Here is a 26,636-nt window from a genome sequence, read left to right on the forward strand (position 1 = left end):
TTCCGCTTCCTCGGCGGGGCGGGGGCCGCGCAGGCGCAGGGCGGCGGTGCCGGAGCGGGACGCTGGGCGGTGGGTGCACGTGCCGTCGTGGCGGCCGTTGGGGGCGGCGGCTGAGGTGCGGGGCGGGGGGTGCGGGTAACGGGAGCGGGGGGAGGGCACGGCTGCGGCCTGCTGCCGCCGAGGAGCCCGCCTGCCTCCCGGCCTTCCCGCCCCCTGCGGCCGGGACCCCCCTCAGGCGGCTCCGCGCCCGCTCGCCCGCAGCCGGCGGAGCCGGGTGGGCTGCAGGCAGCGGACGGAAGGGCGGGGGGGGTCGCACCGGGAAGCGGAGGGGAGCCGTGAATTTGGGAAGCGTATCGGCATGGGGTGGGGGAATAGGGGGGTATTTGTTTTCCCTTGTGCTTAGGTACCAGCCAAAATGAGCTTTTCCCCCCGAACTTCTGCACACGCAAAATCAAACAGCTTAGTTTTTCTGTGGGTAGATGCACAGCTGCATTCGTTTTCAGTCGTCCAAGTGCATCTTTCAAGTTGTAAACTTAAGATCTTCTCCTTGTATTTGTAGGGCTGTGCTTGTGTGGGGAGGCAAAAGATTGTACCCATTCCACAGAAGCTCCTGATCACTCGCCAGCATGGTCGTTTTCACATGCAATGCGTGTGGAGAGTCTGTGAAGAAAGCACAGGTTGAAAAACACGTGAACATCTGCAGGAACTGTCAGTGCCTTTCTTGCATGGATTGTGGCAAGGATTTCTGGTAGGTAGAGGATGGGAAATAGCCTTGCTCATGTGGCAGTGCTTGTCACCAATACAACATTTTCCTATGGTATATTAGAATTAAATTGGGCAATTTCTGAATAACCTATATTTGTGTTTAAAAACTATACACGTTTTTATATAGCTTCAAGCTTAGTCATCCAGGTTTGAACCACAAGGACGACTAAACCACACAGTAAAGAGAGGTGCAGTCTTTTATAGTTTCAAGTGGCAGTGCTTTCAGCTTGTGATCATCCACAACTGCTGCTTATTCTGTTACTGCAGAGAGAGTGAGATTGGCAGTAACATTGAAAATTCTGGATTGGGTTGTCACTTCTCAGAACTCAGAAGAAAGCAGTGCTACTATCTGCTTTTTAAATATAAATACGTGAATTTGCATAAGAAAATAATGTTGTCCTCAAATAATGATTATATTTTGCAATACTTTACTGACAAAAAGATTAAGTTCTGTGTTATTCATTGCTTTTGGGGGACACTTACACATTGGTCAGAACTACAGTACCACATTAGTATATCTATATTTAGGAATTAGGTTTTTGGAAGCATTTTCACCTGCTATTCCAATGTTAAACTGTGTCAATATCAGTAGTAAAACACAGATAAATGCATTAATAGCCATGTACATGGCTCTTAATGTTACATGTACAGATGTGCCTAAGTTAGAAAAGGCAGCAGTATACTGAGGACTCCTGTAGTTTTGCAAGTTGGAAATCTTCACTGAAGGCTGTAGCATGGCAGAAGTGTCAACAGTCTTACAAGCATATACTTTACTCATATAAGCATTGACAGTAGTAGGGTTTAAATGACAGGCGCTATCATCTTTTACTTCAGTTTGTTGATTGTGTAAGTCTTGTGTAGTTCAAAGGACTGAAACACTTTAGTGAATTACAGTTAAAAATCTCCTGTGTTCAGGGGTGATGATTATAAGGAACATGTGAAGTGTGTAAGTGAAGACCAGAAATATGGTGGAAAAGATTTTGAAGCCAAAACCAACAAAGGAGATGCTAAACAACAGGAGTGGATTCAGGTAAGGTTTGTGCTATATACAGATACAATAAATAACTGTTGTTTATAATTGTTACAGATGCAGCAGAGGCTATACTGAATCAAACCAAAGATCTGTTTTTCCCAGTATCCACAGCTTTCTTTGGCAGTTCCTTAGTAGGTCTGTTGTTTATCCTGGTCAGAAATGCACCTTTTCTTTATTTTGAATCTATCTGTTACTGGTTTGATAAGGCATATGAATAATACCATTGAAGTCAACAGATCAGTGCCATTGTTGAGACTGAACATTGTTTAAGTACACTGTTCAAAAGCAGTATGATGTGAATGCTACTACTTATGAAAATTGTTAGCCTTCCTCAATAGTAAGTCCCTTCTACGCGGAAAAGTGAGGGATTATTACAGAGCGTCCTTTTCTGGTAGTCTTAACGCATCCACAAAACCTTTCAGAAAACAGATTTTCAGAAGTACAGGCAGGCTTTCCAGTGTCCAGTGGCTACATCTTTAAATAATGGGAAGCAGGGCCTTTTTCCCTTATAAGCAGCAGTGCTGTTCAAGTAACTGCCACAAGGCCCTGGCCTGACCTTCTCTGTTGTCCTGTGCTGAGATATACTGTGATATGGAATTGGACCCCTTTGGCTAGTTTCGGTCAAGTGTCCTGTCTCTGCTTCCTCCTGGCTTCTTGTGCCCCTCCTGTCTGACAGAGCATGAGAGACTGAAAAGTCCTTGGTCAGGGTAAGCATTACTTAGCAACAGCTAAAACACTGGTGTGTTATCAGCATTATTCTCAGACTAAAACCAAAATACAGCGTTGCACCAGCTACTAGGAAGAAAATTAACTCTTACAGCTGAAACCAGGACACATACCTTGCATGTATCGCTTGATCATTGTGCTGCTTTGCTGATTTAGTTCTGTTTTTCTTCATTCAGAAAATTCATGAAGTAATAAAGAAGCCAAACATAAGCCCTAAAGTGCGGAACATTCTGGAGCAAATGCGTGTCTTTGATAATATTCCAAGAAAAAAAGTAAAGTTTCAGGTATGTTTTAACAGAGATTTGTAGTAATCCATGCAGTGAGCTTAAAAATAGACTTTCTTAGTGAGAACCACTCTCTTTTAACAAAGGTGGGACAAATTGTTTGTTAGGGCATTGGTAAATAGGTTGTGTAATAGCGGAGTTTCAAATAAGGCAGTGTTTGTAAAATACATCTCCTTGCTCAAAAGGGCTCTCTGTGAGCCGTTTTAATTCAGTAGTAAGCAAGAGACTCATCATTCAAGCTTAATCTCCATACATAGGCTTGTTCTTTTTTTTTTATATAACTTTTTTTTTTTCTATTTGCATTTTCTAACGAATGTCCAAGTTCTTAGACATGCTCCTAAAGGATTCTTGTGCTTTTGGTTTTTTCCTGGTAAAGGCAAGATACTGAGATTTCCTGTGGCTCAGTATTCTGACAGAATCCCCCACACTGCATGCTGCACTAAACTTTGCATCACAGCAAAAGCAAGTTCCAAATGTTTCATGTGGTATCAGTAAAGAATTACTGACAAGCTGGCCTTATTTATTTATGTTTATTTCCCTCTCTGTTCTGTGCCTCAGATTGTGAGGCTGAGAGAAGATCATGGTTCCTTCCAAAGCACTCGGATAGAACCTAGTAGAGCTGCAGTGAAATTGCTGCTAGCAAGCTGAAGGTTAGAATACTTTTCTACAAAATTAATGTTCTGAATAGGGAAAGTGATACTGTCAAGAAGCCTCTTTTGTTTTGGTAAGATGTTGCAGTGGAAGATCAAAAGTTCTTGCAGTTTAATTTTCCAATTTGCTAATGAAGCTTTTTTGGGATTTTCATTGCAATGCAAAAATTAGTACGTAGGATTTACTTAGAATTCCATGTTCCTGAATGTTGATCTGTTGCTGATCGTGTGAGCATATTATAAGGAGAAATTTACTGCTTTGTTTTTATTTTCAGCAGGAATTCCTGCAATAGCCCCAACCAACGACTTTCAGATGTTTGCATTGAGATGTTTGCTTAAATTTTACTTCTCTGTAATAAACTAATGTGTCCATTTAGGAGCACGACCATCTGTCCAAATACACAAATAAGTAAGATTAAATCCTAATGTTTTAGCTCCTGGAAAGAGTCAGAAGGTTTGGCAGGACATTAACACAACCAGCTGTATTCAAAAGCTTGAGGATTTCTATATATTTACCTCTTCTGGATTACCATTAGTGAGGCAATTGAGAGGCATGGTATAGCCTTATAACAGTACACAGATATGAGGTTTAAGAGCTTCATAAAGTAAATGTATTAGAGATGCACCTTTTCAGTTATTGTTGGTGTCTTTTTTTTCTGGCACAGAATTGGATGAAGAACAGTTTGAGAATTACTGACAGCACTTTGCAAGACCAGGTGTGGGATATTTTCTCTGAAGCAACCCGAAATGTAAGTTAAGTTAGAGGTACAACAGGAATGCAGTCAAAAATTCTGGAAGGAAAACCTCTCGGGCTCCTTTTGTAGATGTTAGCATAAATACTGTTTCCCATTGTTACAGTGGATTATGTTACAACGTTATATTCCTAGACTAATTTCCTTGCTAATTTGTGGAACATATTGTTGCTGAAGTAGTTGTGTGTACTGAGAAGGTCGTGATTAAAAACTTTGACACAGTGACACGATTGTGACATAATCAAAAGGCTAACAACTTTACACTAGAGGTACATAAGGAAAGGGGAAAACACTATCTTTGGTTCCACTTTTACCGCACGCTAAAAAGGAAAACAACGGCTTTTGAGAAGTTCATTGGCCTCAAATTTATGTGTACTGGAGTGGGAAATTAACAGCATCTAGTCTACTTGTTTTACTGGTGGAGAGAGATGAGATGTGTCCAGATGATAGATTCACATTGTCCTTTTTTCTCAGTGCCTAATTCTTTGCTATTTCAATATTAGCATATTTTGGTATTATTATTATTATTAGCTATTACTACTACTGGAAAGCTGTTACAGAAGCTTACTTCTCAGCTGATGTAAAGATGGGCTCCTCCTCCTCCCAGCTTCTTCTGAGGAAGAACACAGGCATAGCTGTGACATTAATCCCTTGTTGACCATGCTTCATATTCCTGATGATTCCAATTAAATCTATTCATAGTTTTTCTGAAGAATCGAAATATAAGAGCCAGGAAGGAAAGAAATACTTGGTTTTTTTTTTAAAGGATATGAACGTAATAGAAACTCTGGGCACTGAATTTCAAGTACACTATGTTGCTGGAACATGTATTTGGAATCAGTAGAACTTCACTAAAGTCATAAGCAGTTCCCTCTAGATTTAAACTGATTTTTAAAAAATATCTCAAGATATTATTTGTAATATATACCTTAAAGTGTATGTACTCAAAGAAAGTTCTTAAGTGGAATTCAAATTGAATTGAAATTACTCTTTACAAAAACATGTTGGTTGCTTTTGTAAACATGCATTCTCTTTCTAAACAGCTACATTAATATTTCAGTAATTGTATTTCACTTGTCATTATTAAAGCTTTATTTAAATATAAAAATGTTCATTAATATATTAATTCTTCTATAAGAACAGGACCATTAAAAGAAACCCAAATATGTTAAGGTGAGAAAAATACAATTAGAACAACCAGCAGTGCCTTTGTTGACATCACGCAGTAATAGTTCATTGTCCCAGCCAAAACCCACGACGGGGAACTGGATGGCAAAGCTCAGATTATTACTCCAGGGCGATGTATTTGGGAATAGGTTCTGTATCTTGCTGTAATAGACCATGATTTTGTCTGCATTAAAAAAATCCCAAACTCATGGACAATTATTTCAAATAGAAATTATATATGTTGTAAGTTAACATTTCCGTGATGTTAAGATAATTAGCATTTAGGTTGTTAAGTTAAAAGAAGAATCAGCCACACTATTTAGTGCTGTTTCTCGGGTAACTGGTGTCACTGCTTATAAGTGTGACTGTTTAATTGACTTCAGAATGTTCTTCATGAATCATGTAGTAAAGTTTCCATGTCAAAAAGGCATGTAAAAATTGTAATAATCTGTCTTTCCACAAAAGATTTCAAGTGAGAAAGAACAAGCCCAACCACAGCAGAAGGAAGAAGTGCATTCTGCGGAAACTGGGGAACAAGCAATGGCAGAAGAAAATGGAATTACAGATGATAAAGCTGAGAGGAAAAAGAATAAGAGAGAACGAAAAGAAGAGAGACAAAAGAACAAAAAGAAGGAGAAAAAAGACTTGAAATTAGAAAACCAGTCAGAAGTAAAAAAGAGTAAAAAGTCCAAAAAAGAAAAGGAGAGCTTGGAGAATGAATGTGAAATAAATGGAAATGGCCAGCAGAGTGTAGTAGAAAAGGAAACAAACGTAAAGAAACGCAAACATAAACATGCAGAAGGTATCCATCCTACACTTTATATTCTTGCTTGTTTTCAACATGTTTTTTCTTTATGCCCTAAAGCTCAGTAATTTACCTAAGTAGAATTTTTTAAATAGTAAGTTACATGTACAAATCAGATTATTTTTTAACACAGTGGTTGCACAGTCCTTTATAAAATCTGAACCTCTTAGCAAATATGAACTCATGTTGCAAGAACAGAAATTTTAAGTCACGTTAGAACTTCTCTTCTAGTCGTATAAATTTTTGTGTATGTTTATTCAATTCCATCTCTAGAGGAACCTCGTATCACAACAAAGAGAGTGAAAACTGAACATGTTTCAGAAGACATGGAAACAGAAAACACCAATGGCAACGAAGAGAATGTGGGAACAGGTAAACATATTCTTAAAAGGGGAGTTTAGATAGTTACAAAGCTATTCTGCAAAAGCACATTAGCCAACATAGAGGAAAAAGGGTAACAGCTCTTTGTATCTCTTACATCCCTCATTTTTGCTCAGTGAATCATAAATTGGACTTTAGCCATGTTGGACCTTAGTTGATACTTGGACAAACCTACTTACGCTTGTCCTCTGACAGACTGTTACTGTTGGGGAATGTCTGTACTTGAACATACAGATTGTTTATTTGGAAACATGACCTCTCAAGTGCGTACCATGTGGGATTGACTACCTGTGCTCTAAGGGCAAAGAAATGGGATCTTCCCAACTGTCCCTGTGTTACATAAAAGTTGCTGCTTAATATCTAAAGCACAGAAGTAAAAAAAGCCCTGACCCCAGCCTTTGAAGTAATGTGTTGGTTCTTTATGTCTGTCCTCTTAGAATCTTCAGAAAGAGCCCACATGACTTCATGCTTAGGCAACCTGCTGCTGTAGGGTCAGTAAGATACCAACTGTTGTGGTAGATGAACTCGTTCCAAAATTAGGTGATTGAAGGCTGGTTTTTATGAGAGAAGACGATGTGTAAATACCTAATTTTACTGATGATGATGTACATCTAATTATTTCCTAGGTAAATTCAACTGGAAGGGAACTATCAAAGCTGTTCTCAAACAGGCTCCAGACAATGAAATTTCAATTAAGAAACTAAGAAAAAAGGTAGAGTGCAACATGGCTTTTTTAATCTCCTTTGGTCTTGTGAATTTCTTTCTGTAATGTTCATAAAGTTGTTCATAAATGTAAAGTTCATAAACTCCTGCCCCATATAAGCAAAAAAAGTTTGACATTATTTAACAATTGGCAGAATATCAACTGAGGGGCATGTTCTTTATTGCTTACTGGACTACAGGAGAAATTCAGTGCTAATTCTGCAAAGGAATAATAGCATAATAGATTCTCTGATACTTTCAACAGAGTAACGTGAATGTATTATTGCTGAAAGTGGAATCATCTTTACTAACTCAGAACCATTCCTCTGTCTTTATGCAGGTTATAGCTCAGTATTACGCCGTAGCTGGTGAACATCACAAATCAGAAGAGGATATTCTAGTCATATTTAATAAGAAAGTAAATAACAATCCCAAGTTTAGAGTTTTAAAGGACAAAGTTAAACTCCTGAAATAAGAGTTTGCATACTTTCATAACCTTTGCATTTTAATTAGACTGAAACAAATTCTTCTATCAGCTGTACAAATATCTTGCACTGGTCTCAAATTGTTCACCTGAGAGCAGAATTCAACTTTTAAGACTGGATTCCTCCTCTTTTTCTAGATATATCACAGAACATTTTAAGATATTTTATTTTTTGATTTTATGGAAAATGTATATTTTTTGGTACAAGTTTTAAGAAACATTGAAAATAATTGCTGCCTATTGTATTAAAATTCTTCTAATGGATATAATCTATAGGCAAGAATGTTTAGCAGGACCTGTGTTGTGTGTCTTTTTGCAGAAACTATTGTAAGAGCAAAGAGGATTTTCATATTCAAAACCCCATTGTGGAATAAATGTTTTGTTATGCTAAAATTCTATGACTGATATCCCCCTTTAATAGGGGGCTTTAATAACCTGTTAATTTTGTGTTGTAACATACATAATAAAAGCATCTTTCAAGTTTGTCTATGTAGTGTTGCACAAGCAGTGAAAATCTAAAGACTGAGTTACCTATCTATGCACCGTTACTGAATGTCTTAGTGACGCAACTGACTTCAATGCAAGTGCTCACATGGGCCAAAAATGGATGAAATAAATTACTTTAAAACACCACCTTCAATATGATAGATCTTGCCACTTTATGATTGTATAATAAACCCACAAATTACACAGATTTGAAGAGACTGTTACATTGCTGTCACCAGAATAATTTAGGCAGGTCAGAAATCCTTCATGTATGTAAGAGACAGGGTTGCCCAGGGAAAGCTACTTGAAGTTTACAGGGGTTTAATCAAACACAAAATACTTTAGATAGGAAGTTTTCTACCATGAAGTAATTTGTTAAAAACAGTCGTAGAAATCCAGGGAAAATTTCTTGCAGTAGATAGTATGGTGTTTTGGAAAAGTGCACAGTGATTTCCAGCAGGTACACTTTTACAGAACTCCATAATGAAAATACCTGAATTTATAGGAATATTGAATATATTAAAAATAGAAAGATAAAGAAATTAACTGTTCCACTGGGTCCAGTTTTTCTGAATACATATTTGTCTTGTTTATTATAAGAGTTGCAATAAAATGCCTAATACGTTTAAGATCCCTTCAATAAGTGTTTGTTGTTAATTCATGAAAATGGCTTTGGAGAGAGAATAAAATTTCTTTACAGACATGGAAAAACTCTGAGCAGTTCTGAATGAACACATTTCAAAAGCTTAGATTTCTTTGGTTTTAATTTAGGAAAGGACATAGAACAAATCTTTGTCAGTGAAATCAAAATCTTGTGCTGTTAATCTTGTCACTGTATTTATTTTACAACAAATACTGTTAAATTATGATCCTAAATAGTTTTGCTACTGTAATTGTTACAGGTTTTCTTTTTTTTGTTGTGTTTGTTTTTTGTTTAGAACTAATTCCAATTATGCCATTCTTTTATGCTTCTCATCTTCCATAGCTGTTGACCACAGCACATGTTTGACACGTCTAGAAGCATGTGCTGAACCTTTGCTGATGATACCATTTCTTGTGCTGACAGCAGCAATTACGGGTGCACTCAGCAGCTGCTGCAGTTGTGGCAGCTAATTCTGTGCCATGCCTTTGTTCTCTTCTCCCTTACCCTCAACCTAGGATCTTGCCTCCTTCTACCCAACACTTTAAAGTGCCAGTCTCATGTTCACAGGCCAGGGCTGTCTTCCTGCTCCATGCCACCTCTCCCATCAGCCGGCTGGCTCCAGCCACCCTATGAGCTGTGCAGTAGCACTGCTGGCTGTGCTGCTGTGTGCAGCAGCCTGCAGCACCTGCATGTTCTTTTTATATTTTCTTGGCATGCACATGAACTCATCAGCTGCATCTTCTTTTCCTTTTTCAGACAGGTAAGGACAGATTGGATTGTTCATGCCATGCACTAAATATTCACAGCAAATTCTTACTTTGGAGTGTTGCAAGTTGTCTTTTACAGCTTGAGAGAATGACAGTTTCTGCTTATGAAAAGCACCATCAGTTTCTAATCTCCAGACAAAGCTGATCTCTATCAGATGGAAAGAAAAGTCTAAAAGAACCTCTGAAGTTGTTCAGCAGTTCTCTATTCAGCCTAACAGATAACCAGATACTTGGTTCCTGTCACTGCCGTGTTCTGGTGCCTGATGCTCAGGGTTTACTTTCAGCGATCACGGAGTGAAGTGAAGCAGCAGACTAATGTTTAGAAATACCACACATCAGCTTAAAGCTGAAAATAAGGAATATTGATCAACAGTACAGAGATGAGCTATCTGAGTAGGATTTGACCTTGGCATTTTTTCCTGCAGTAGCCGTTGTGATTCTTAATGGTTCAGATGCCCAGCTTCTCCTGTGCATTGCCATGGTTGTGCTCATAGTGCCTGTGTGGGGTAATAAACGTGACTTCTGCATCATATTCTTTCCTGCTCTTTATGATAGGCAGAGCAGCACCAGCTGAATGGTTTGGCAGACATGCATCAAATTAATGCCTCTATTGATGGTCACTAGTGGGAGTCTGCTGTGCCTAAGTCCTGTTACAGTAGTATTACCTCATTATACATCATTACAATGGTATTACCTTTTCCTAGTTAGTCTGTTGGCAAAAAGAATGGAGCGGGGGAGGAAGCAATGTGCTTTATAGGTATGTTTGTCTTGCTGAATGTTCCTGGAAGCACTGTTGTATGGTAGATGTGTCTATACCTCTAATTATAGATGACTTCAGGTGTTACTGAAGTCCATGCATAGGCACATTATTGGCATGCAGCTCTCCAGTAAAAAGGAAAAAAAAAGTGACCTCTGTGTCTTTTCATTAGACAATAGATTCCCTGGAGGACTGAAATTGGCTTTTCCACTTACAACAGATTTGACCTTTAATTTACTCCCTGCAATAACGATGTCTCGATCCGACTGAAGCTACCCTGTTCTTTAAGACTACCAATTTAGTGGTAGTTGTTTCAGAGGGAGGCATAATCCCTTGCTGCCCATTCAGAATATTTCATGGAGACAGAAAAACAGTAAGGCCTAATTTCTATTTGATGATTAATCAGCAAATTTACCAGGAGTTTTTTTTAATCCCATGCATCTGTTGCAGTGAAGTTATGTACCCTGAAGGCTCTTCTGGTTTCAAGTGGGGGAAGGATGTACATCCTTAAGATTTACAAATGCAAGAGAGCAACAGCACCAATTTACCCGATTGCATTCAGAGAGCATGTAATGTTTAAAAATAAGTATTCCAGGCAGTGTAAGAGAACAGCAAGGCACAACCCACAGCAGCGATGTGAAAACTTGCTGAGCACCTGCAGTTTAATTAATGTGCTCATTAAGTATTATTATCTGATCCCAGCTTCTAAGTCAGATGATTAATTTGATTGAACAGCTCTTAAGTCCTCATTTGAGTGACTTTGAGGCCTGTCACCTTTGAGGACAAATGACAGGACTGACATCCCTCTGTGTATGCATGCTTTTGAAGAAGGAAGATCTAGCTCACAGTAATTGCAGTGGTTCTGGGTGTTGTGAGTGTGCTGACTGCCAAAATCATGTGGGGTTTTTTTATTGTTATTATTTTATTTTCCACCAATTGTATGCTTAGTAGTCATTGTTAATGTCAACTGTCACACTGAACTTACGAGAAACCATTAGATAACAGGCAGATAGCATTACAAAATGTTCCAGAGTATGTTTGGTTTACTGATTTTCTAAACAGCATAATGGATCTCCCTAATAAAATACACCTTTTTGTTCAATTTTCCTTTCTAAAATAGTGCCCTGGAAACTGAGTGTCTTGGTCACCGAGCAGGGAAGGAAGAAGTAAATTAGAAAACTGTTTAAAGCTAGTGGCTTTCTTTAGAAGTACGGCACAAACATTTAAGCAGGGAGTTTAATGACTGAAAGAAAAAAACTTCAAAGGAAAGTACTTATTGCTTGGGCTTAGCCCTCCACTGTGCCAGTGCATTAGAGTAGTTCATTCTTTTTTCCAGAGAAAACCGATCCTCCCACCTGGTGCTATAATCCAATTGCATCAGTACAATGTAGTCAGCTCCCGACAGGAACAGTGGCTTAGAGATGGTGACCACAGGATACAGACACCCAATTCATTATTTCATTCGAAAACTTTTAAAGCTTACCCTTCTTAAGAAAGTAAGAGAGCAAATATTAAACTTTTTGTGTGAGATAAGTAAAAAAAGGCATATTGTTCTATACATAGAGCTATATTCACAGGTTACAAGCTATATCAGGCAGTATATTCAACATTTACCCCTTTCTTCTCCCAATTTAGCCTTTAAGAAAAAACAAGAATAAGTCCTCTAAGTTTCTTTTCTGCTCTGTCAGCCAAGAAAAGCAGCATATTATGTTTCCCATTGTGCTTTCACAGGAAGTGTTACTTTATATTGAATTCTAAACTTCACCTGGACTAGAGGAAGTTTTAGTAGTAACTTTTCTTTGTGCTTGTTAAAGTACAATTCCTTTTGCACCTGTAACCTACTGCTTTTCTTTGCACACAACAAAAGCAAAATAACTGACTTCCTACACAAGTAGTTTTATAGTTCCTGAAATGACTTGAAAGTAACAGAAAAACAGAAATTGTGTTTCTGTATGCCTACCCATTGAACTACTATTTCCAAACTTCTAGGTGGAATGCATTACTACTAAATTAGTATCAAAATCCTAATTGAGGTCTAATTACAGTCAAGCTCAACTCTCACATAGATTTGTTTTATTAGAAAAAAAGGTGCTTTGAACATTGTGAGATCTTCCTCTCAGGTGGCATGAATCCATTCGAGAGTATTCAAGTCACTGCATCTCACTTAGGTGGCAAACTGAATGAAAAATAACACCAGAATTCCACCTGCATTGCAGATGGCTCAAAACTACTTCATTTTGTTCTTTGCAGTAGCCATGTACTGAACTCTCGTGAACCAGCTATTAATGTATGAATACAAAGCATGAAGTGTGCTTTTATACATTTGATTTTCTGCCCTTCTGCTGTCCTTCGACTCTTGATGATGAGAAGGAATTCAAGGAGGGATACACAGCTATTGACGCTGTCATACGTGACAAAGGCTGAGGTTTTTCATGGGCTGGACAGGACCAGAATTTTCTCTTAGACTTTTCTTTCTTACCATTAAAGTAAGTGCTTCACTTAGAAGCCAATACTTTGTGCCTGTGTTCTTCTGTCTTGGACTTCTAAATCAATTGCTAGTATAAAAGCTTTTATTGAATTGTACAGACATCTCTTACACTTCAAGCATTTTATTGATTTTTTTTCCATCTGTCCATTCTACCATTTAGTACAAGACATTTTATGGACTGTTTGTTCCTATAATTTCCTTCTCTTGTACCATGAAATACATTTCCTCTTCCCTGCTTGCTGCTACAGTTCTGTCTCACTTATTCTACCGTCAGAAGTTCAGCTTTTTTGGTGAACTTTCAGAACTTAAGTGGTTTCAGAGCATTGGAGAAGTTTTCTATGAAAAGAAAAAATAGGAACTCAGCCTATGTTCTTCAAGACCTGTTCAGAATAACAGATTAGCCAAAGCAATAACAGGAACTGTACAACCATTGTCTAGCTAAAATTTCAAATTGAGGTATCTAGTCTTCATACCAGCAAATATCTTCCTCTCTTCCTGTCTCTCTCTGACAGTACAGCACTCTGACAGTGTTCCCTCTAACTCTGTTGTCCAATTACAATACCAGATCAAAATACACCAAAAAAAATGACCCTACAGGATACATAAGTAGTAGTGGACTGTGAAGGACGATGGTAAAGAAAACCTGCTTATAAATGCTTATAAAACCTGCTTTAAAACACCTGAATTAAGTGTGCAACTTAATTGTGTTTATTTTTTTTCAGGACTCCACAGAAAAATTCTCCAGGCAAACAGCATGAGCTGAATCCCACACTGTGCATCAGTGAGATGTTGCTATGCTGAACACGTTAATTATCTGTACTTTCCAATCTTGTTAACAGTGAGGTCCATGTCCCCAAGAAACTTTGTCCCTATTTCACTACAACAGTCAAACCACAGGCAATGGGGACATGAGACCATCTCCAAAACAATCACTAACATGCCACCACAGGCTGAAAAAAATGCTAACCTCTATCCATACAGAAATAAAGTGTCATGCCTAAGGAGAGCAATACTGCTGCAGAGCAGATGTTCAATGAATAATAAACTTGAATGCCCGTTCCCACAACTGATAGTCTTTCCTGTGTGAATTGGATCTGTGATCTTCATTATTCAAAAAAAAAAAAAACCCACCAAACCCAAACTCCAAAACTTCATGATGTTCCTAAATGCCCCAAGTATGAAATTCTTGTTGTATTATTACAGATGCATGATTGCACAGACTTTTTTATCAGTGAGGAAATTAGTTTCAGTAATTCCCAAGTAATTTCCCACCCTCCCACATCTGGCCATTTGTTTTTGCCTCTTCGCCATCCCCTGCATATTTGCAGGCTTTTAAAACCAGATCAAATCTTCCAACTGAGAGGTATTAGATACCACTACTGGGGATTGAGTAGTCAAGAACAATTATAGGTGGAATATTGCTGCCAAATGCTTTGTACCATTAAACTGTAGTCTCAGGAAAACATTTTGAGAGCCATTGCACTCCCTAAGAAAGTCAGCATAGTTAAGTGAAGTGAAACTAAACTCAAGAAATGATTTAGGAGAGAGAGTAGGAAGATTTACATAGCAACTTCTAGGAGAATGGTTTATCCAGATTTATTTCATGGGTTTTGTTTACATGTTTGAAGATCCAAGCTGGAATGAACAGTCTTCTTATGTTATGTTCTTAATGTCAATTACAGCAAAAGGCAAGAGCAATACCTTGAAGCTACCTAACGTTTTTAATCAGGACAATTGAGAGTGTTGAAATGGTCTTCCATCAAATCTATACTTCACACTAAAGTAATGTTCTGGACCAGCTACTTTTTTGTAATTTGCAGACAGGTTTCAAGGTGAAGAATAACATATCTAGATGAATCAGATGATGTTATACATTATGCGATGCATCCTTTTTCTGTTCTCTTAGATGCCCTCTTTGCCTTTGTGACTGCCTTCATCTTTTCTGTTTTCTTTCTCTTGATGAAGTTCAAATGCTTGCATGCTTATATGTAGTGCATTCTTGGTATCAAACACACTATTATACGTATTGTTTCCTTCCTAAAGGGCCAATTCAGGGCTGCACTGTAATTTAATACTCGCATGAGAATTCAGCTTGAGTTCAACAGTTTGTATATGTACCACATTCAGTGTCGATTGAGCTTTAACTTTCAGTTGTTTTTCAGATCTGCACTAAGTTATTCACACCAAGTGCTTTTAAGTCCTTCTCTGATTTTTCCATTGTATGGTATTTAAAAAAAATTAAAAGGATGCTAGATGAAAGCAAGAGAACTGTAGTATTATTTGAAGACTTTTTTCTTACCTAGATAAGACAATGTATTTACTTTTTCACTCAGTGTAAGAGAGGATATGCAATGCTTTACTCCAAGAATAATGTTCAGAAAGCACTGAGAATCTCTACCCATCCAACCTTTTTACTCCTGGTAGTGGAAGATAAGCAGCACATTATTATTATTATTATTTAGTTCATGAACAGAAAGCTCAGAGTATTTTGCACAATCGTTGCTCAAAATAAAGAATATGCCTACACTGTATCCAACCTACTTCAGCTAAAAATGAACATAGGGAGAGAGGAGCCAGCATTACTTAGATAAGAAATGAAGAAAATTCTCATCAGGTCTCTTGTGAACTGGTAACATTTGGGGCAGTTTAGCTACTGACTTCTGTAATGGGGAAAAAGTTATGAATAAAAGCTAGTATACTAGAAAACTAATTCGGCTTTCTAGAAGTGAGAATTTAACTGGGAATTCTAATTATAAAATGTATACATACCCAGTCAAGGAATATAAAAAGCTACCACTTGTTTGTGTCGTTAAGTTACCTGTAAATCAACATAAAAAAACCAAATCAGTAAATAGCAAATACTCATCAAGCAACAAGGAAATTAAGTCCAAAATATCCAACCAGATAGCAAAGTTCAGCCTTCACTTATAACTGCAAAACCTGAATATTTAAAAATATTCAAAAAACTTACAAAGTGTTCTTTTCTATTCAAAAGAAAAGAATGCAAAGGTGTTGAAGTCAGTTTCCAAAAATGTGGGAAGAATTCATGTTATATGAGAGACCAGGAATTCAGTTAACACAAAACCTTGCTGCAAACTCTACCTTTTCTACATGTCCTTCACAGAATCTTCAAACTCACAAATTCCTTTCACAGATGGATAACTAAATTTATCAGATCAAGCACCACATTTTAAAATACTTCCTAACATTTCTGCAGGGATTCTTTCACTTGCAAGAACTACTTATCCAGCAGGCCTGCTGTTTAGCTTCTTTGTTAATTAGGTTGTTCACGTTGTTCAGACTCGGCTCAGCTCCTGATTGCTATCTACTCTTTAACAGATTAATAATTTCTGAATCAGAGAAGCTCTGTGAAAAGATCACAGAAAACATCTGAGCTCTACAAGCACTGAACATGAGCGGTCTCAGTTAAGGTCAATAGTGAGTCAGGGAAGGGAAGCTCTTATTTCAGCTCTTTGCACAATACCTACTCTGTAGGTAAACAGGAGTCTTCAGTTTAACAACACTAACAGATCTTAACCTTTTCAAGAATACATATTTATTTAATTGCTATGTTTAAATCAAAGATATTTCCTATGAATAGCTTTTGCAAAGAAAGTACATGAAGATTTCCTTTGTTTCTTATTTGAATCACTAGCATGAAAGGGAAGGCTGAGGTAATCATTTCGCTCAAAGGAAATAAAACAAAGAAACCTCTATTTCATTGCTAAGAAAGCAGAGCTCAGAGGCTCCCACGAGCTGTTAACTTCAAAATATTCAACTGAGCGACATAAAAAATAATCACTGTAGTCACTAAGGACTATGATGTGGTTGGCCCTTACATAAGATGTGTTCTAAGGCTGGGAAAACAATTTCTGCTCACTACAACATGGCTCCCATGAAATTCACGTGTAAATGAAGGCCAGACTTTCTGCAGAGAAAAGAAAAAAAAGAGAAAATTGTTCCATTCTTATATCTTTTAGGCTGAATTTACTAAAAACTCAATGCAAAGTAATAAAGAACAACCAGAACCCTTGCTTCCTTTGTCCCTAGAACCTCACTCTTCTGTAAAACAGACACCAGGATATTTAGGAAAATATAGTGATTTTTTCCTGATAAACTACTGTTAGCAGCCCCTTTGCTGAAAAGGTAACATCTCCAGGTGGATTATACAACACAGGGTATCTACATATCAGTTTACATGACAAATGAAGAGCCAGTGCTGTTTCTCTTTTAACTGTAGAATGCAATTGTACCTACAGTTCAAACCAAACATAAGATAAAATTGCGATAACTAAATACATTGAAAAAACTGCGTCTTATGTACTTTTAGGGTTCATCATTACACTAGTTCAACTGATGCAAGTGTACTCAATTAAACCTGTTGTAACACTAAGAATTAGGTTATATATGCAGAAGATCTGTTATTTTATTAATACTTATCCCATTTTTTTCCCCCACCCATTTCAAAGGGTATTTGATAAGGCCATTAGTTACCCAACAGGTTTAGAACTGCTTAAAAACAGTGCAGGTCAGAGAAAGCCTAGCTTGTACCCTAATTAGTTTCTACCAGTCAATATCTACCCATAGGATGCCCTGACATTTTTTAAGGTTTACTGATAAAATACATAATTATCTATCCACAGCCTACATTCCATTCTTCTTTGCTTTCCCTGTTTTCTCAATGTGAAACTACAGAAAAGTATCTGCAAGGGTTTTATGTTGATAAATGTCAAACAACATGAACAGAATGCACATCCGCTTCCCCCTGCCATGGGCAGGGACCCTTTCCACTGCACCACGTTGCTCAAAGCCCCACCCAACCTGGCTTTGAACACTGCCAGGGATAGGGCAACCACAGCTTCTCTGGGCACCCTGTGCCAGTGCCTCACCACCCTCACAGGGAAGAACTTCCTGATGTCTAATCTAAATCTACCCTCTTCCAGTTTAAAGCCATTCCCCCTTGTCCTATTACTACCTGGAAGTCCCTCTGCAGCTTTCTTGGGCATGCACCCAGTTTTTCCCTGTTTTTCTTAAATTATTTTGACAACAGTCCTCTCTCCAGCACTTGTATTTTGCATCACACTGTTCGCTATTTTCAATGGGGATTAGTGCGGTTTATTACTCTGCTGATTTGTATTACACTACTGCAACTTTTCCCGGGGCACCGCCTGCCACAGCCGCGCTCCAGCCGCGCCTGGCGTTCTGCCCGCCGCGGGGACCAGCGGTCGGACTTCCTTTCCGACCGAGCAGGGGCTTGGCGAGGCTACGATCGACTCCTACCCCCACAGCACGGCGCTCCCGCAGCCCTTCCGCCCCTGCCCCTACACACCGGGTCGCCGCCCCTCACGACAACGGCCGCTACGGCCGCCACGCTCCCCGCCCCGCCCGCGTCACTGCCGGAGCGGCCCAAGATGGAGGCCGGCGTCAGCGGCGGGGGCCCGCTCCCGAGGCTCCGGCGCCCTTTGCGGCCAGGGGCAGAGCCCCGCGACCCGCTGCTGCCGCAGCAGCCTTTCGGGAGCGGCGGGACGGCTGGTGCGTGCTGCTGGGGGCGCGGAGCGGAGTCGGGCTCTGCTGGGCAGGCCGTGTGACAGCACTGCCCGGGCGGGGAGGGCGGGCCGGGGCCGGCCCTGCTCACGGCAGGAGCGAGGGGGCTCGTCGGCAACGGGGCGCGCTGCCCTGGCGGAGGGGTGCCGCTTACGTGCGGGGCTAGCTCGGCTGCCCCCGAGTGCCCGGCCGTGACAGCGGGTGCGATGTGACAAGCGAGACGTGCAACCGCGGATTTCTTGATGGGGCGAAGTGCTTAAATGCTCCAGACCCGAGCTGCGGGAGATGAGGGCGAATCTAGGAAATAAAATATAAACCCGCCTGTAAGCTCCGGCAGAGCTGTTAGTGCGCTCGGCTGGTGATGGTGCATGTGGAGGAGTCAGCATACGTTGCACTGCTGGGGGCACACAGGCTGCCCCGCCAGTAACTTCTAGTGATAAAGTTCAAAGTAGGAAACATCAAAGGCGCCTTTGATACCCTTTTTGACACTGCATATAAATAGTGAGTGTGTTAGTTGGTTGCTGTCAGGCACAAAAATATGCTCGCTCTGTTGTCTTGCTTTCTCTAAACCAGTGACAGGAAAAAAAGATACTTTTCTGCATAGTGGTAGCTGTAGTTTACCTGCTCCAGGTACGCAGCATCAATCAAGCTAGCTCCTGAAATGAAGCTGAACATCTCTTGTGAGGGAACTGCAGTTGAGCACAAGGAAATGATTTATGCATGAAGTTGTTTTGCAAATATGAAAATTAACAAAAAATGATAGAAATAAGTCAGTAATAATAAGTCAGTTGGAAATACCAACCTGATTTTGTAGATGATAGATTAATAAAAGTGCTTTAATAACACTGTAAGATTTTTAGTCAGTTAAACAACCCTTACAAAATCTAGTCAGCTCTTAATTTCCTAAAAGGGTACAACAGACACAGTATTTGCTGGTTGTTAATGCTTTATCTTTTTACCAAAAGGTATCTTGCTCAGTCTTTTATTTCAGGAAATGTTCGTTCAAAGCTTTTTAGAATGCTTCCTCTGTAATACAAAATGTATTATACCAAGTATAATATCTCCAAAGATAAATGAATTAAAAGGATAAAGCATCGTGTTTTACGTAACTATAATCCTACTCCATTTAATGACTGGCTTTAGCGCTATAATTATGCTCTTATTTACAGAAGAGTCTACAGCTGTAGAGAAGAAGAAGCAGCCTCTCGCCAGACTGAATATTCATTCTGCGTTCTGGATTTTGGCATCAATTGCTGTGACATACTACTTTGATTTTTTTAAAACTGTTAAAGAAACTATTCAAGCAGATAGGTAAGGTACTTTTTCTAACAAAGTTGTGTTTTCATCTTACAGCCCTACTCAGTTGGTTAAATCTGGACACTGTGGTTTAAATCTTGGATGAGCAAGAGGTACAATAGGAGTAGAGAGAGCTGGAGAAGAGAAGGCGCAGAGGGATTTTAGCATGCATATAAATATAGGAGAATGCATAGAAGACAGAGCCAGGCTTTTTTCAGTGGTGACCAGTGGCAGGACCACAGGCAAGGGGCACAAACTGAAACATGGGAGGCTCCCTCTAAACATCAGGAAACACTTTTTCGCTGTGACTGAGCACTGGTGGTACAGGTTGCTCAGGCAGGTCATGGGGTCTCCACCTTTCTTCTTTTCAAGAAGAATCTTCATGCTTCTTGTCTGTTAAATTTGAGTGTTCATAAACTTGAAACCTTATTAAAGCTTTCTGCAAGGTTTCTGTTGCAAAATCAGTAGTCTGACTTATAGTGAGAAGCACAGTTGCAGTGGATCCTATTGTATTTAATTACTGACAAAGTTTTTTCAGTGTGGTCGTATATTAGATCACTGACAAGATCTGTTTCATTGTATTTTCAAAATACTTGAGGAATTAATAATTGACAGGAACATGGCATTGGAAAGTTAAACTCAGTGATGTGTATTACACAGCTTTAGAAGGGCAAAAAGTATTTTGTAACAGTAATTTAAGAAGAAACCTACAGGAACTCTAGGCCAACCTGTATAATTGCCTGTTCTGTTGCTGGACTAGAATGAAGATTAATGTGCAAACTGCAATGTGCCTATGCTTAACATGCTTTCCTCCCCACAGTTGGTGGCTTGCCTCTGGCAGTTGTTTATTGGCTGCATGTTTATCTGTTGCCTTTTACTGCATACTGTATCTTGAGTGGTATTGTGGCATTGAGGACTATGATACACAGTATCCAGCACTGATACCTATCACAACAGCTACCTTTATTGCAGCAGCCATTTGGTAAGTTCAAACATTGTACAAACTTCTGCTAAACCTGTGCAAGTCTTAACTGTGTTAATGGGCTCATTTTATAACAAGTGTAATTTCTGTAATTCTACTAAGTGTATTGGTGACAATACCAGTTCTACGTAGCATAATTTCTTCCACTTTCAACATTCATCCACAGAGCAAGAGCTGCAACTGTTGAAACTGTATATGAAGCATACTTGTAGATGTACTGAATATTTTCTGTCTTGAAAATTTAGGGAAAAACTGAAGTCCTTAGCTCTGTTAGTGTAATTGCCCACCTTTGACACCTATTTGTAAGGTTTGCATGTTAAGACAAAGGAGTATTCTTTAGCTGAGAAAAAATTATGCCTGATCAGTTTCTAATACAAAGGTCTTCATTATTAAACAATCCAGAAGTAGTAAACATATACGGAAATTTATACTTCTGGCTATTGTTGTATGAGCTTTAAGGTTTATATCTTGTCAGAGAATGGTACTTTTAGTAAGAGCTACTTTATTTGTGAGATTATAGGAATCAGAACGGAGCAAATGTACACATGAATGAAAAAAATTGTATACATATGTGCCAGTATATTTGTTTGCTCTTTGCATGAAAGGTGGTTCTCTTTTGTTTAGGTGTTGTATCTGAATCACTTCAGTCAGTATTTGTTTCAATGCTGGGAAAAAAGGAAGACTGAAGAAAACAAAGGTTCTCTATAGTTTAGCATTAGTCAAATCGATAATCTTTGTAATCCAGTTGTAAAAAAAGTTGGTTTTCCCCCTTTCTCTTTAGTTAAATCTGCTTGGCTGGAGGTACAAATTATGGCTTTTCTCAGCTGCCATGTGTGCCCGTGGGAAGACAAGGGTAGTTCGTTTTTAGGTGCTTCGTATAGAATCATAGAATCAACTAGGTTGGAAAAGAACTTCAAGATCAAATCCAGCTGTTAGCGCAGGACTGCCAAGTCCACCACTAAACCATGTCACAGCCTGTTCTAATGCCTGGCTACCCTTTTGGTGAAGAAATTTTTCCTAATATCCAACCTAAACCTCCCTGCTGCAGCTTGAGGCAATTTCATCTTGTCCTATCACTTGTTACATGGGAGAAGAGACCAACTGCCTCCTCGCTCCATCCTTGAGAGCAATAAGGTTCTCCCTTGAACCTTGTCTTCTCCAGACTAAACAACCCCTGCTCCCTCAGCTGCTCCTCATAAGACTTGTTCTCCAGGCTCTCACCAGGTTCGTTGCCCTTCTCTGGACCTGCTCCAGCACCTCAATGTCTCTCTTGTAGTGAGGGGCCCAGAACTGAACACAGTGTTCGAGGTGCTGACTCAGCAGTGCTGAGTTGGGGGGATAATATGCTTCCCTAGTCCTGCTGGCCGTACTATTGCTGATACAGGCCATACAGAGATTCTGAAAGTAGAAGATATTTTTACCTTTGGTGGGACTGACTGGATTTGCTCAGCGTAAAATCTGCAGCAGCTGAAGTTTTAGGATGAGCTGTCAGTAAATAAGGAGTCAACTAAACTATCAATTTAGTAAGTAGATGCTGGGGTCTTTTTGTTATGTTTTCATAAAGAAACAAGTATTTTTCCAGGTGCCATGTTTTCTTTGTATTACTGGTATTTCCATAATATGACAATCGAACTTTACCGAAACCTTTCTGCTTTTATCCGTAGTTTCAATGTTGCCTTGTGGCCTGTCTGGTCATTTATGACACCATTGTTGCTCTTCATTCAGTTTATGGGTGTTGTGATGCTTGTGTCACTCCTGGGATAAGTCCTTCAGGTAAATAATTTAATTGTTTAAGCACATAAAAATATATATCTTTTTGCTTGAACTGCTTTGTTAGATATTTAAGGATTGTAGAACTGTTTAAGAATTCCTTCTCTATGCTTTTTGTACACTTCTAGAATGTTGACATTTTGTGGAATATAGAGTAACTGGAGAACATGCAAGTATCCTAAGGAGAAGAATATCCTTTTTTTTTTTCTTCTTTAAGATTCCATTCTAGACAGTGAAAAGAAGTGATTAGTGAGAATGGGTGGTTTGGGGGCGTATAGGCCAAATACCTGCAGTTTTTAGCCAGACTGGGAAAAGTTCTTAGCAAACTTGCTTGACCTGATAGTAAAGGGGAGAAGCTATTAATGTCCCCATGCAACTATCTTATCTTTAAGTACGGTCTTTCCATTTTCTGTGATGAGCAGTCCAGATCAACCTGTTACCTGGAAAACTGCCAGGTATCAGAAGTTCTTTGTTCCTTCAAAAGAAAAAAACCAACCCACAACCTTTCAAAGGCAAACCTGGGTATTTTGTTGACTTGAAAAACTCTTACATTGGAAGCAGGTTCTCGCATCTTTTCTTGGAATATAATATTCAAATGAAACTGAAAAGGCTTAAGGAAGACATCAAAGGCAGCCTAGTATATAGGGTAAGGGATGTCCCTTGTGTCACAGGCATCTACATCATCCAGGGAGGTGATTCCTTTTGGCAGGTCTTCTTTGCTGTACTTCTCAAGGGAGTGTGGGGAAGCCTCTTTAGTTTTGCTTGCCATCATAAATCCTTTCCAATGAGGAAGTCCCTCACCATTTTTATGAGTGCAGCAAGAAGAATGAGACAGTGCTGGATTTTGAGTGTCGCCTCTCTTACAGTGTCAGAGCTGTAGGCAAAAAATATTTAATGGCTGGGACAGTGAAACACAGATTTTGTTAAGCAAACTAAAACTAGCATTGCAATTTTTCCTGTTTTCTAGATATCAAGAAGCCTGATTTTTTTAAGGAGGTAATTAACTGAAGTCATATTCTGACAACACCTACAGACTTCTGAAAAATACAATATTTATTTCAGAACCTTTTTACTGCATTTTGGGAGCTTCAGTCACACTTGTAGATGCAAACTTCTTCAAATCATCTTTCTTTGTTCTGTCATTAGCTATGTTCTGTTTGAGCATTGGAAGGATATGGGGAAAGGGCACATTGCAGTGTGTTAGAGCTGATCATATTAACAGACTAGAACAACCATTCTGTGTTAGTTTGTATGTAGAAAGTAAGAAGTACAAGTGAATTGCAGATATCCTGAACAGCTGAACCTTATGAAAACATTCTGTCAATTCTGTTATACAGAATTTGTTAATTCTGTATTAGACCAACTATTAGCCTAATAGTTAGGACCAAATTATTGCTTGGTGGTCCAAAATTGTTAACTAATCAGTATCAAATTAGAACAAACTTGTGCAGTGTATACAGCATTACAGTGTTTTTGTTAAAGTTGAATTTGTTTTTTCTTTCAGCTTCACGTGAAGGGCTCAAGCAACTGTTATTCTGCCAAGTGGATGTCACTTTTGTAACACTCTGATGCTTTTATTGTTTCTAATACTGCTTGTTTGCTCTAACTTATACCATGATTATTATATTACCTGATTTATAAATCAAATTGACATAACCATGGGTCAACCAGTGGCTGGGAAAAAGCAACTGATTAGTAAACAATTGAAGGATACATTGGTTTTACTTCTCTTAGTGACATAAAGCATTTCCTCACTGCTTTGTAAAGCTTTTATTTATATTTCATTTTAAAACAGTTGGGTAATAAGTCATAGAATAGTTTGAGTTGGAAGGGACCTATAAAGTTCACCTCTGGGGGCTCTAGAGATCACCTAGTCCAACTTCCTGCTCAAAGCAGGTTGTTTCATTTGAAAATTCAAATCTTGTGGGATCTTAATACTAAATTCTTTCCATTTGCAGCAATAAAGAAGCTGACATTAAATGCTATTAGTCATACACAGTTGGGAAAATAAAACATCATTGTCTTGTCTGTTCATCTTGGCTGAGGTACTTAAGGGTCTGGAAACCTGGGCACCGTCTAATTGCTCAGCCATTTTATGTAGATCCTTGTGTTAAATACTTTCACACCCACACCTTTTGGAAGATAGGAGAATGTAGAAGCTGGGTGTTGCAATTTGTTAATATTTACTCCTTGTGACTGGTTCTTGAAGACTGGACCGTTAGAGGAGACTGTGTTTTTCATTCTGACTTTCAAATTCACACCATTGCCAAGTACAAAATACATGAAATGTTTAGTAATGAAAATGATAGACATTGTCTTTATCTGCCACTGTTTCATTATGGAAAAAATGTTGCTGTTGGTATGCAATACAAAGGATCAGTCAAACCAAAATAAAATATATTTAGCACTACTGTTAAGTAGCTTATAGAGTAAGTTAACAGCTTGATTTGTTTAAATGTAATATTGAAGTTTTCTAAACTCAGTTGTATTTCATCTTTAAAAGGCGAGTTGTTTATCTTCTTGTCTTCATCTTTTAACAATTTTTAACTATTTTATATGTGCATACACAGGTACATTTGAGTAACTTGTTTATTATGGTATTTAAAAAGCAGTGTTGCTCAGGGATGGTAATTATCACTGTATTTTTATTTGTCAGCTATATAAATGCTCTAGCTGGTTTAAATTGCCTTGTACTCTTGAATTAAAATTACTGTTTGCTACATGGTTTTTCAGATTTATTCTTCTGGACATAATAAACTTTGTATAAAAGTGATCAATTATTGTTCATTACTTAATGATTTTAATTAATTCCACTGTTCTTGGGGACTGCCAGCCCATCATTTTGTTTATAAAATGGATGTTCAAGTAGATTTTAAATACTGTCCTTGACTTGGAGTATGTTTGTCTTTCATGACCTCTCAGCTGGATTTACTGAAGGCGTGATACTGTTCTGCTCACCTTTTGAGATCTGTTTGCCTTCTGACTACTTTGATGTCTTTTCCTGAAAACTCCAGGTTGATGTGCTTATTGTGCAAAAGTCCTGCACAGTCTTTCAGTAACAGCTGAGTATCCAGTGCAATACCTGTTCACTTACATGGTCAAAGGGAAGTAGTGGCGAATCTGCTAAGAACTTAAAACAATGTTTGCTGTAATTAGCGACCTGACAAAATGCTGCTGCCACTTCCAGTTCCGTGAACTCCTTGCTTTTGTTATTTTCATTACCATGAAATAAAGAACTTGGAGCAAGAGGGTAGAAAGAGGTATCTTAATAGTTTCCTGAAAAAATCATTAGGCTATCAAAATCCCCACCTTTCCCAAAGCTTGAATGTATTAGCTGGCTGCAGACCACCATAACTATTTTCTGTATCCGTTTACATTGATTTCATTTGACGTGGAGAGTGTGTACTGGCACTAAAGAGCTTTTTTTCGCAGGTGACAAGGGGTGCTCTAGAATAATCTTGAAATAAATAGTCCATGTGGTGAAAATTATTTACCACAGTTATCCAGAATCTCTGTAAAATGAAAGCATCTTTGTTATTCTTTAAAGGTTACATTACATAAGGTAAAAGTAGGACTTGGCATTTCCATACACTTCCGATAACGATGGATGTAGCTCTGAGCTAGAGGTGGTTGAAGCCTTAACTGTTTGACTAGTTATGCTTTCTATTTATACTGCTATTATGGGCCTGACAGAAACAAAGCTGGCTTTCAGTTAAGAGCATTTTTTCAAAAGGAAAATGGCTTAAAATACCTGTTTGTTGAGAACAGGCCAAAATGAATAAAGGACATGAGCTACTACTTGCTTATGCTTACCTAAATAGGTGACTGTCCAGAATTTGCTCATTCCACCCTTCCGCCATTTTGTATTTCTTCCCTGTTCTTTAAGAGGAATGTGAACCTCGGGAATGTACGTATAAGTTCAGAAATGTCCTTTATTACTTCAGAGAAAAAAAAAAAAAAGTCTTTTATGATTTCAGAAGCCAATAATTTCTGGCTTCAGAAGACAAAAAACCTTAAAAGCCCTTGTAAGTTTTGCCAGTGGAGGTGGAATGAAATAGACGTCTTTTCATTTATTTTGACGTCGCTGAACCAGTGGCTTAAATTTGTGTGAGACATAGGTCACTCACTGTAAAAAAACAGTGCTTTGGGTATTT

The 26,636-nt window shown here is 38.7% G+C and overlaps 2 protein-coding genes across 4 annotated transcripts; both read left to right on the top strand.

Annotated features, from left to right (window-relative positions):
• The first annotated feature begins 12 nt into the window (after positions 1-12).
• Positions 13-8,864, top strand: LYAR (Ly1 antibody reactive). Of its 2 annotated transcripts, none has more exons than XM_030492942.1 (9): positions 13-69; positions 560-748; positions 1,681-1,795; positions 2,701-2,808; positions 4,124-4,207; positions 5,843-6,179; positions 6,456-6,554; positions 7,190-7,275; positions 7,606-8,864. In XM_030492942.1, exons 2-9 carry the CDS (start codon positions 627-629, stop codon positions 7,738-7,740), a joined length of 1,086 nt encoding a protein of 361 aa, XP_030348802.1. In that variant the 5' UTR covers positions 13-69; positions 560-626; the 3' UTR covers positions 7,741-8,864. The 2 variants fall into 2 exon arrangements, with proteins under 2 accessions (XP_030348802.1, XP_030348803.1); XM_030492943.1 differs by lacking the exon at positions 13-69 and adding an exon at positions 171-274.
• A 9,267-nt stretch (positions 8,865-18,131) lies between these two features.
• On the top strand, positions 18,132-25,259 carry TMEM128 (transmembrane protein 128). Of its 2 annotated transcripts, XM_030492944.1 has the most exons (5): positions 18,278-18,422; positions 19,604-19,745; positions 20,551-20,712; positions 22,377-22,485; positions 23,987-25,259. In XM_030492944.1, exons 1-4 carry the CDS (start codon positions 18,302-18,304, stop codon positions 22,474-22,476), a joined length of 525 nt encoding a protein of 174 aa, XP_030348804.1. In that variant the 5' UTR covers positions 18,278-18,301; the 3' UTR covers positions 22,477-22,485; positions 23,987-25,259. The 2 variants fall into 2 exon arrangements, with proteins under 2 accessions (XP_032775963.1, XP_030348804.1); XM_032920072.1 differs by lacking the exon at positions 20,551-20,712 and having other exon boundaries at positions 18,132-18,422.
• Positions 25,260-26,636: the final 1,377 nt, after the last annotated feature.

Source organism: Strigops habroptila, chromosome 7, assembly GCF_004027225.2.
Source record: "Strigops habroptila isolate Jane chromosome 7, bStrHab1.2.pri, whole genome shotgun sequence".
Classification (NCBI taxonomy): domain Eukaryota; kingdom Metazoa; phylum Chordata; class Aves; order Psittaciformes; family Psittacidae; genus Strigops; species Strigops habroptila.

Excerpts from the sequence above, each read along its gene's own strand:
- LYAR (XM_030492942.1), top strand. The coding sequence starts at position 627 with ATGGTCGTTTTCACATGCAATGCGTGTGGAGAGTCTGTGAAGAAAGCA. Across the intron at positions 749-1,680 it reads GATTGTGGCAAGGATTTCTG|GGGTGATGATTATAAGGAAC; the intron begins GTAGGTAGAGGA and ends TCCTGTGTTCAG. Across the intron at positions 6,180-6,455 it reads CAAACATAAACATGCAGAAG|AGGAACCTCGTATCACAACA; the intron begins GTATCCATCCTA and ends TTCCATCTCTAG.
- TMEM128 (XM_030492944.1), top strand. The coding sequence starts at position 18,302 with ATGGAGGCCGGCGTCAGCGGCGGGGGCCCGCTCCCGAGGCTCCGGCGC. Across the intron at positions 18,423-19,603 it reads CGGGAGCGGCGGGACGGCTG|AAGAGTCTACAGCTGTAGAG; the intron begins GTGCGTGCTGCT and ends TCTTATTTACAG. Across the intron at positions 20,713-22,376 it reads TTTATTGCAGCAGCCATTTG|TTTCAATGTTGCCTTGTGGC; the intron begins GTAAGTTCAAAC and ends TTTTATCCGTAG.